This window comes from Sitophilus oryzae, unplaced genomic scaffold (assembly GCF_002938485.1).
Source record: "Sitophilus oryzae breed Bouriz unplaced genomic scaffold, Soryzae_2.0 scaffold_1614_pilon_pilon, whole genome shotgun sequence".
Lineage (NCBI taxonomy): Eukaryota > Metazoa > Arthropoda > Insecta > Coleoptera > Curculionidae > Sitophilus > Sitophilus oryzae.
In genome coordinates this window covers 3,508,639-3,520,103 of record NW_022146297.1, presented here as the reverse complement: position 1 = coordinate 3,520,103, position 11,465 = coordinate 3,508,639, and the positions used below count along the sequence as shown (strand labels likewise).

The following is an 11,465-nucleotide window of genomic DNA, read 5'->3' as shown; positions in this document are numbered from 1 at the left end:
TATGAACTTAACCTAGTAGATACTGTAATTTAGACTGTAGTTAATACCGTACCGAAAAAGAAACGAAAATAAACAAAAACGAAACAAAACCAAACTAAAACATACCTAACCAAAACAATCAAAACACGCGGTAAGCTAAAACGCGTGTGTTTACGAATTCCAATTGCCGAGTACTTTTCAAATCTATACTAATATACAGGGTGGTCCGAACTGTATTCCTGAAACTTCGGCAACATATTCTGCATATAAAAATAAGTAAAAAAGTTCTTATAAATGTACGTCGTAAAATGCTTAATTTCGGAGATACAGGGTGTAGAAGTTTTATTTTTATCTCAATTTTTTCCAAATAATTTCTGAAATAACGTCAATATTTGGACGAAAATTGGTGTCTGGGAGTTTTTTGACATGATTTTTACCAAGAGACATTTTTTACGTAAAAAATCACGGAAATGTCTATTTTTTCACTCAGTAGTTTTATACAGGTACGGACAAAAAATTATTACTCTCCAAACAGTTAAAATACATGTAGGTGGCGCCTCCTACAAATAGGAGCCATTTTGACATTAAAATCAAATTTCTCATGTCAAAAAACTCCCAAACACCAATTTTCATCCAAATATTGATGTTACTTCATAAATTATTTGGAAAAAATCGAAATAAAAATGAAACTTCTACACCCTGTATCTCCGAAACTAAACATTTTAGGACATACCTACATTTATATGAACTTTTTTACTTATTTTTATCAGTAAAATATGTTGCCGAAGTTTCCGGAATACAGTTCGGACCACCCTGTATAAAATCCTATTTTTCGAAATTCCAGTTTCAAGAGGTTGAAACCACCCCTCAATATTACAATAATTTTTATTGAAACGGTCAAGTTTCCGAAAATACGCTTAAACAAGTATATTTTATTTTGTTTTTTTACATATTATAAAATTTTTTAAATATGTATACAGGGTGTTTCGAAAAATCTTGTCATTGATTAATCACGATCCTGCTTAAAGCGCTTGACGTAAAAAGCTGATTTTTGGAAAACGGATTGCCTTTAGGGTGTAGATTTTCGATAAGAAGAGATTTTTCGATACTCGAATTATAAGGGGGTGAAACCACCCTTTAAATATTAGAATATTTTTTATTTAAAAACCGGTGAGTTTTTCGGAAAAACTCTTAAACAAGTATATTTTATTTCGTTGTTATACATATTTTAAGATTTTTTAAAAATTTATACAGGGTGTTTCATAAAATATGACCATTGAGTAATCACGATTCTGCTTAAACTGCTTGACGCTTAAAGCTGATTTTTGGCAAAAGGATTAACTGTGGGGTGTAGAGGTTCGATAAGGAGGGGTTTCTCGAATCTCAAATTCCAAGAGGGTGAAAAACGCCCCAAACCAAACCAAAAACGCTTGGACACGCATAATTTATTTTGTTTTTTTACATATTTTGAATTGTTTTAAAAAATTATACAGGGAGTTCCAAAAAGTTGGGTAATTGATTAACCACGATTCTGCTTAAACTGCTTGACGTAAAAAGCGGATTTTTCGACAGTCAAATTCGAGGTCAAATTCCAACGAGATGAAACTACCCCTCAAATATTACCAAGTTATATAATAATATCGCCATGTTGTTTTTTCTCATGCTGACATAAATGTGAGAAAATTTTATCCAGTTTGTATGTTAATGGAAATTCTTGCTTTGCTTTATCATCACCATTACAAATGATTAATTCGACGCGAACAAAGTCGCGGATACGGCTACACGCTAGTCTTGCTATATTTTACAATATGTTATCAATAAATGAAAATGGTACACTTCCGCAAAAAGTTTTTTTACGTGTCTACGTTTAGAAAAACTTCTAGATTGAAAAACAGAAACGTATTTTCATATACTCTTTTTGCACTGTACGTATATGTACTCAGCTTTAAGGCACACGTGATCGCCTTGCCCGATAGGGATTGGAGTGCATTTTGCTGCAGTGCAATTCCTAACTGGTAGAAACGAGCAATCGGTGTCACATAGAAGGCACTGTAAATGTGCTAACCGTTAATGCGCGGTCTGCGGGACCCGGTAACTATATTTCATCTTACAACGTGGCAGCGCAGAACAAATGCATATTGGGTACCTAAGTACCTCTCGGAGATATGAAGACAAAGATTCTCCATAGTGCTTCTTGGCCTTTTGAATTTGCTCAATTTTAGCATAGGGTTTTCAGTCGGATATTCTCATCAAATATTGAATTTTAAAATACTATAATAGCATTTTCAAAAACATTAACACTTTTATCACTATCTTGAAAACCAAGACCATCTCAGTTCAAAAGCACAATTTTAATCTTATCTTAAAAACTTTCCAGTAAAAATATTTGCATACAAGAAATAAAAATAAAAAGAAAATCTATCGATTTTTAGGGGGACTTAAAATTAATGTTATTCGTCATTAAGATTACTAAAAACTTACTGCTAGCTTTTGATGAAGGTATTCCATGTCCAGACACTGGATAGTGGCTTGACGGGACGAAGGAGTTATGCTGATTCACTGATAATTGAAGTCTATTTGACACAAACGGGCGATCAGGATTGCCTTGATGTACACTTAAATTTACAACGTTGAGATCTGTTGAGGAGCTACCTGCAATAAAATGAGAATAATTCAACTATATTCTACTTTTTAATACAGGTGTATTTAATTACGTTTCAAAAGAAATTCAAATAAAATTACCAATCGTTCTTCTAATATAGTATTACATTGTTTATATTTTAGAAAAAAATTCCAAGCTCTTGGTATTTTTATCGTTGATTGAAGAAATAAGAAGATGCGCAACCTTATGGGCGATTTCGTGGCACAAAAGGTGTCCGAGATGTAGCTGGCCCACCGTCAGGGTGTACGAGATTTAGTTTAGGTCTGCGCCGTTGCGCGCCGGTTGTTTACAGCGCAGCGGATAAAAAATACTGTACCGCGGTTCTGCGTTCACTCGATAGAGTGGATGGTTGCTGGATACAGTGTAGCAAGAACTACCAATTAATCCGTAGATTTAAGGATTTTGGGTACAGTACGTTAATGATACGGAATTTATATATAATTTAAAACAATATTATATGATAAAACAAAGAACGGCGACAAAGTTGGTTTGGAAATGAAGATCGCTGTTATTTCATATGTAAAATATGGTAAATGTCAATAATTCTGATTTCCAAGCCAACTAAACGACTGTTTTCGATCATATATTCAGTACCTATAAAAAATATATTTTTAATGTTTATTCTATGTTTAACACGAATAAATTTTCAATACATAAACGCTGATTTTTCATCTAAAGATATTACACATTTTAATATGGCAACATTGTCGCTTTTAGTTCAACACTGTCTTTAATATGCCTTCGCTGGCCGAATTAGAGGAAATTAGTGTTTTATGCGTTGGCCGCAGAATGAGTGGTGGCTCTACCCTACAACACTTAAGACGTTAGGGGAAATCAAATGAGCCTTGTCACGAATTCACACATTATGCGTATCTTCCCAAGATTTTTCGTATCTTCTCAATTCTTTTAACCAACGCTTTTATGCTAGCTAGCTATTAGAATATAATTATATTGTTTCAAATAAAAGCGGCCTCTTTAAATTTTCGTGTTTTTCTATCTATGGTTTTTTGTAAGGCGGGTTCTCACCTGTCAGTCTGACCGAAACGGTGTGGCTGATTCAGTATTACAGAACGAATAATGAACTTGACAGCATTTTATTTGCTGACGTGAAGATGTTAGTATTTCCCTTTCTCAATAGTAAATATGCTAGAGTAATTTTGAGTGATAACTGAGAAAGGAATCCAACTCTCTATCTGTTCTTCATACAAGATTATGAAGGAATCGTTAATATTTCGACGCCAGATTTTAGGTTTAACTGCTAGAAAATCCGTTTTAGCTGTATAAAATACTTACACAAATTACTATTTTCATTGTTGTTCAGTCCCAAAATCGCTGCTATCGTGAAGGACTTGCTTGTAGCTGAAGAGTTGCTGGTACATCTCGGTTCTTCTTCTGCTGTCGAATCGTCGCAAAGTCCCGAAAGAGGATTTTCATGGTCATTTCCATTGGGATCGTCGAGCTGGTGATGGTAACCGGACAAGAATCTGTTCAGCGTGTTGGAATAGTTATAATGGTGGAGCATATCATACATTTACTTCGTATTGGGCAAGACGAATGATTAAAGCTCGTTTGTCTTACATTATAACCTGGAATTAGAAATTAGAACTTACAGTTTTAATACCCTGAAAATAAGTAAAAATTAAAAATCCGCAGAAAATATCAAAATAAGAATTTTAAGTTAGCTCTTAGATAACATACAGATTATAAATAAATAAGTGCAAAAAATTAGGAGGTTACTGCAAGGACAGGAATCGGAGTATTTGGGTCGAGAACTAAATACTCCAAACCAATGGGCACCTACCGTAGGCATTTATACATTCCGTACATGTATTCGGCACCTAGCACAATCCCATTAATCAGATTTGAATTTTAAACCAATTAAACTCCGAGTGCCATACGCGAGTATGGAATGTTGATGAGCACTTACGGAATGTACCTGGTAATTATGCTTGCAGCAGAAAATAACGCCTGGCTATAGCTAATCTTGCAAAAGTAGCTGTGGCTCTGTGACTGAGGCCATCGTTTCGTGAACGAGAGGTCCGTGGTTCAAATCTCACGCCGGACCATACCTTTTTTATTTTTTTTACAACTGTTTTTATTTTTTAAAAAAAGCTGTAAATATTTAATAGCGATTAAAATACGGATTGCGTTGGTTTCACCCTTTTTGGTGGGGTTAGATTGATTATTTGGTGGAGTTAGTTGCGTTGGTTAAGATGGTTATTTGGTGGGGTTGATTGCGTTGGTTAGGTTTGCTATTTGGTGGTGTTGGTTTGGTTTTGGTTGGAATGCTCTATAAGAAAGCGTTAACAGTAATGTCTAAGGTACATTCCGTAAGTGCATAATGGCACTGTTTTACATTCCATACTCGCATATGGCACTCGGAGTTTAATTGGTTTAAAATTCAAATCTGACCAATGAGATTGCTAGGTGCCGTATACATGTACGGAATGTATAAATGCCTACCGTAGCATCCTACAGGCAAGGACAGGAATCGGAGTATTTGGGCCCAGAACTACGCTATCGAAAGATGCGTACAACTTATCTTAGATAGGAACTATCAGAAACAAGCAATAGTCATCTGATCTGATAGTCATCATTGTCTGATAGCCATCTGATCTGATAGTCATCAACTCAGTATCAATCCATTCGAAGTTGGTCAAAGAATGCATAGAGAAGCTGAACAAATTAGACAAAGAACACCAAATCCTCCTACTCTGGGTGCCAGCTCACCAAGGTATAGAAGGTAATGAGAAAGCAAGTGATCTAGCTAGAAAAGGAGTGAACACTCCATTAACTGGATCGGAACCGTTCTGCTTTCGAAGCGGAGACCAACTTAAAGACATCCGTAACCTGGAATGGAAATCCTCCAACGGACGACAAAGTGACTTAAGACCAAGAAAAATCAAAGACTTACCTCGATTGAAGTAAAAACAATCTTCGGATTGTCACGGGATTTTTAACAGAACACTGTCTCCTCAATGAACACCTCAGTAGATTGACGGTAAGAAAAAACGGCGAATGCAGATTGTGTGGAGAAAATGGGGAAACACCAGAACACCTTATCACTGAATGCGCCGAGACGACAACTATTCGTGCCATAAACTTAGGTACAACTGATTTTGAACAGAATAGATCTGTAAGGTCGCAGTGATTAACCACCCTCCCACTCATTCTACATTCTTCTAGGAGGTTATTCCTTTGTGAAAAGTAAAAAGGGTTTTTCGTGTATTATGTTTAGATATAGCATTGACCTACAAAATTATTTACTTGTATTAAAATACTCGTGGAGAGATTTCTTGAGTAAAAATAAGATTTATTTTTATATCAGCATAGGTCCGATTCTGCTTTGTTTGGTATCTACAGGGGGTTAAAGTCTTATTTTTTTTCTATTTATTATAATTTTCTTCCAAGTGCCTTTAGCGACTCGAATGAAATTTTGAGGATAAAAGTTACTATAAGTGTTACATTTTTTGGTAGTAAAAAGTGTCGACAGAGTTACCAGGGTCGTGCATAAATCACTAAAATATTTTATCTAAAAAAAACATGTACGCCACTGACTCTTTTTTCTCCTGATTGAAGCAAAATTATATAGGTCGTTTAGTGCCGATTAAACGTTGTATCTGGATATTTTGTCAATTTTGATCTACTTGATGATATAAATGCAATTTTAATAAACCACAATTAATAAAATAGAAATAAAATTAATAAATTATTTATTTAATATATTTTATAGTAAAATTTTATTAAAATTTATAACACTGATCTTCAATGCTGCCCACAGCAAATTCAAGAAAAAATAATGGTATTTAAGATAATTACAAAAAACGTATTTTTTTAAGTTTTAACCATCCCTCTATCTTTAAAACTAAACATTTCCACACCCATGTTTACCTATAAGAACTTTCTTTCATAGTTTTTGATGAAATTCTGTTTATCTCATCAAGGAGATTGAAATCAACAAAATATCAAGAGATAACTTTTAATCGGCATTAAATGGCTAACAACTATGCTAACAAGAGAAAAAGTCAGTGGCGCACATGTTTTTTTTAAATATTCAAGTGATAACCCATAGGCACAATGTCGCACTTACAGTAACTTTTGCCCTTAAAATTTTATTCGAATTATGATTTGTCAAATTTTGTTATAGAGGTTGAGCTTTAAATATGTGCAAATATTTTTAAGGGTAGTATATTTCAAGCAATCTTTTTTAAGACTCACCCTGTATTTTGTACGTTTTAATGCACTTCTGGACTTTTTATATTTCTATTGTAGTAGTCATGGATATCACAGATAGCAGGGACAATAATTATTTACTTTAACCAAAGAGTATCAAAACTCTATAATATACTTTGGTTCAGCTAATAAAACGGATCTATATTCATAAAAAAATACTTTGTTCAATAAATTATTATCAACCTGCATTAAGTCCGTATAAAAATTAAAACTTACCTACAACAATTTCACCAAATCGCACAAAACAAAACAAGTTCACCATTCACCTACAACCAATGTCACCGAGAGAATCTACCGATCCAAACTAATCGTGATCTGGACACGCTACCGCCCACCGGAACCAATCTCTTCGCACTGAATTAGCACAAATAGAGCCATAGAACTTTTTAAAAAGACTCCCTTATCTCGTCTAATAACATTACCGACAGAAAACGCTCTTGTTTTGTACCATCATCATTTAGCGGTGGTGGCATCGTTTTACCCTGCCCCCGGCCGCGCTCCGACCGCAGCGGGGGTGGGACGATAGTCAGGACACACCCCCGCTGCTCATCCTTTGTTACCCGATCCGGGTGGGTCGCTTACGGCTGTATTATTCGCTTTATCTAGCCGGAATGTTCTGGGTAACCATATTTCCGGGTTAAATGAGGTTGAATAAACTCATTATGGCTGCTCGGGCCCGGCGGCTGTATGGATAGTTTAAATCTGGCGCTTAAATAGAGTTGGAGATTATAATTAGGAATGTTTGGGGGTTGTGCACGAGAACGAGGGATGAGGTTAGGGCTAAGTCGTTTTGCTAATTACAAGTATACATATCTATCTATTATGTGTAAAGGGTGTTTCTGGCTAAGGTTGAATTAGAAGTTTGTATGTACAGGGTGGTCAGAATTGTATTCCGGAAACTTTGACGGCATATTCTCCAGATAAAAATAAGTAAAAAAGTTCATATAAATGTATGTCCTAAAATGCTTAGTTTCGGAGATACATGGTGTAGAAGTTTTATTTTTATTTCGATTTTTTCCAAATAATTTCTGAAGTAACGTCAATATTTGGTTGAAAATTGGTGTCTCGGAGTTTTTTGACATGAGAAATTTGATTTTGATGTCAATATGACTCCTACTTGTAAAGAGCGCTACCAACTTATTTTTTAACTGGTTTGAAGAGTAATAACTTTCCGTCCGTATCTGTATAAAACTACTGAGTAAAAAAATATACATTTACAACGTTTTTCACATAAAAAAGGTCTCTTGGCAAAAATCGCTACGAGTAAGCTTGATTTTCATGCATCCATATCCATCCAACATATACGTTGATACGTTGGTCCGACGCTTAGTCCGACGCGACGGTGCTCTGAGTGGTCATAGCTTTTTCGCGCCACTTTTCATCCGTAAATATTTAACTTCAGCCCCTCAACGTACCCGTTCATACGATAACGGACGTTTTGACACTTTTTTGACAAATTTAATCTAACCTTAATAGAAATATAAGTAAAATAGTTAAATCGTTATGGAAACGAAAATATAAAATAACACCAACGTGTATCCGATAAACGGAGGCATGAAAATGCAATAAATTCCTTGCTTAAAAATAATCATCCACATACCTAAACCATACTCTTGGAAAATACTCAAACTGATTCTTAACCTCCACTTAAAACCTGCTCATGAATAAATTAGCCAGCCTTCACCGATAAATTAATTAGAAAACGTAGGTATAGGTTAATGATTTCTGAAAATTGGACTTTTCAAGTGGAGAAAGATACGTCTAAATATTTTTCAATACCGTTTGATAGAGAGTCTGAAAGGAATTTTTGGAACACGTGGTCTAAAAGGAATTTTTAAGAATGTCAATTATAAACCTGTGTATAGTGCTAATAATAAATTACAACAATTATTAGGTAATCCAAAGGATAAAACACCTCCACTAGAAAAGTCGGGTATTTATGAAATTTCTTGCAAGACTGTAATCAGAAATATGTTGGGCAAACTAGAAGATCAATATTAACTAGATTTAAAGAACATTTAGCTCAGATAAGATATGGTAGACCGGATAAATCTTGCGTTGCCGAACATATTGTTGATAAAGAACATTGTATAGATCTTAATAATTTAAAATTAATTAAACAAGTCTGAAATTACAGGCAATTAGGTGCATATGAAAGCATCAGAATTAGACAACGATCCAATTCCTTCAAGTTCGTTGTTCCTACTACTCTAGTGGCGGAAATCTAACTGTTATGCTCAGTGGGCTCTGACTCGGTTGGCTAGATTCTGCCACGCCCACTCGATGCCTACTGGGCGAGTATATAAACGCTAAACTTGTAGATTGTACTTTAGTTTATAATCATCTGCTGATGATGCTAACATGGTTAGCGAAGCGCGCGTCCAGTGTAAAAGTAAAAGTATTTTGGTGTATTGTGGTGACTAGTGTTTTATTTTGCATTTTACCCATTGCATGCATAGCCATTTTCGGTAATTTTGGTTTTTCCATCCTTTGCTTACTACCCGTACCAAAGCAATGAGTGGCGGCTGATCCTAAACGACCCAGGGGCACGTGCCCACCCAACGGCTAAGATATAGAGGGTGTTTCAAAAACATGTACCATCTCTCGTGGGGAGATTCCTCACGTAAACATAAGATTTATTTTTTATATCAACATAGGTCCGATTCTGCTTTGTTTCGTAGCTACAGGGTGTTAAACTCTTAATAATCTTTCGATTTATTATAATTTTCTTCCAAGTACTTTTAGTGAGTTGAATGGAATTTTGAGGGTAAAAGTTACTATAAGTGTTACATATTTTAACGCTAAAAAAGTGTCAACATATTCACCAGGGACATGCATATGGTTTTTTTCTGGAATATTTTCCTAAAAAAAGTATGTACGCCACAAACTTTTTTTCTCTTGTTAGCGAAATAGTGTAAGCCATTTAATGCCGATTAAAAGTTTTCTCTTGATATTTTGTTCATTTCGGCTTCCTTGATGAGATAAACTTTTATAAACATCATTTACTTGCAAAAGTTTTAAATAAGTACTCATTGATTCCTCATCCTCAAAAAAATTCCTATAAACGGGAGGCCAAAATTCGGCAAAATATGAAGAGATAACTTTTAATTGGCATTAAGGTGTACGCGCACTGAATCGGTACCAGTCCGGCGAGAAACGGCGAAGGCGGTGACTCGACTATCGTAGATAGGTAGAGGTAGGAATCTGGCCTCTACAGGCCGAAATGTTTTAGTGGACGCCGGCGCCGTCTATATGTACGATGGTCGCAGTCGCTTTTGCTGGTCGGTCCGATCCGATGCAGTGCGCGCGGAGCCTTAAACGGTCTACACAATTTTGATATCAAAAGAAAAAAGTCAGTGGCGCACATGTTTTTTTTAATATCCCATTGATAACCCATACGCACATACCTGATACATTTATTGACACTTTTTTAGCATATTATTTTACATTAACTATTAAAATATTTAACACTTATAGTAACTTTTACCCTCAAAACTCCATTCAAAACACTAAAAGTACTTGGAAGAAAATTATAATAAATCGAAAGATTCTTTAACAACCTGGAGCTACGAAACAAAGCAGAATCGGACCTATGTTGATATGAAAAATAAGTCTTATTTTTACGTGAGGAATCGGCCCATGTTTTTTTAAACATCCTGTATAATTCGAATGCATGATGATATTTTTACGTTACACTTTATACGATCAAATAATGATGTCATTTTTAGAGTGAAAACTAGAAGGAGAGTAGACTTGAAAAGAAGAAGGATAATAAAAACTTTGTACTGAATATAGTAGATGAGTTTTTTCTTGTGTGCCCACTGTCCTTTAGAACTCACGAGTCTCCGCTGATATCAATTATTTTCTCTCTATATCAGTCATTATTGAACCATCGTTGTTTTACGTTTTCATTTCTGATTTTCTCTCTTCAATATATATCCAGAGAGCTTCTGAATCTGAACATGTCCTTTTCAGTATATAAAAATGACAAAACTTAAAAATATACCTAAAATGGAAACTATAAAATATCCATTCTATATCTATCACAATAAAAAATATTCGATTGAAACAGTGTAGATTTACTACTGACATAAAATTCTGTAATACAGAACTAGCAAGTTGTAGTTGTTTGATCAAACCGGAAGTTAAACTTAGTAGGAAGATTAACAGGAAGGGGTAGCAGTAGCCATAAGTCAACGACTGTGCTACTAAATCGCTAAGGGCTGGCAAAGGTTAGTTTTTGGTCGAGATTTCCGTATGTAAGAAAAGTACAATGCGTTTATAATGTACTGAACAAAGAGAGCACAATAAAAACGTTGCCAAACGTATGAAATAAACCGAGAAACTGGCACATTGCTAAGATACGTGGAAGGAGATAGAGCAGATTCGACCTAATCAGTACTTAAAACCTAGGAAAGGTACATCATGCGTTCAGCTTCACGATTTAATTACGTATCGTAATACTTTATTTGTTTATTTATTAACGAGTCGCTGTAATTTTCCATATAGCTTGTAAATTTTTAACTGCAAGTTAGAAACATTTGCATTTTTGGTGTGAAACTGAGTTGGTGTTTGACAGTGGTCGCGCTAT

The 11,465-nt window shown here is 35.0% G+C and overlaps 1 protein-coding gene across 1 annotated transcript in view; it reads right to left on the bottom strand.

Annotated features, from left to right (window-relative positions):
* Positions 1-7,156, bottom strand: part of LOC115880110 (ventral anterior homeobox 1-like) — a 38,182-nt gene extending 31,026 nt beyond the window's left edge. Inside the window, exons 1-3 of the mRNA XM_030897236.1 lie at positions 7,091-7,156; positions 3,935-4,227; positions 2,461-2,631 (exon numbers count right to left, since the gene is read on the bottom strand). Coding sequence (XP_030753096.1) covers positions 2,461-2,631; positions 3,935-4,172 — 409 coding nt within the window. The 5' untranslated portion in view covers positions 4,173-4,227; positions 7,091-7,156. The remainder of the gene's footprint in view (positions 1-2,460; positions 2,632-3,934; positions 4,228-7,090) is intronic.
* Between the last annotated feature and the right edge of the window lie 4,309 nt (positions 7,157-11,465).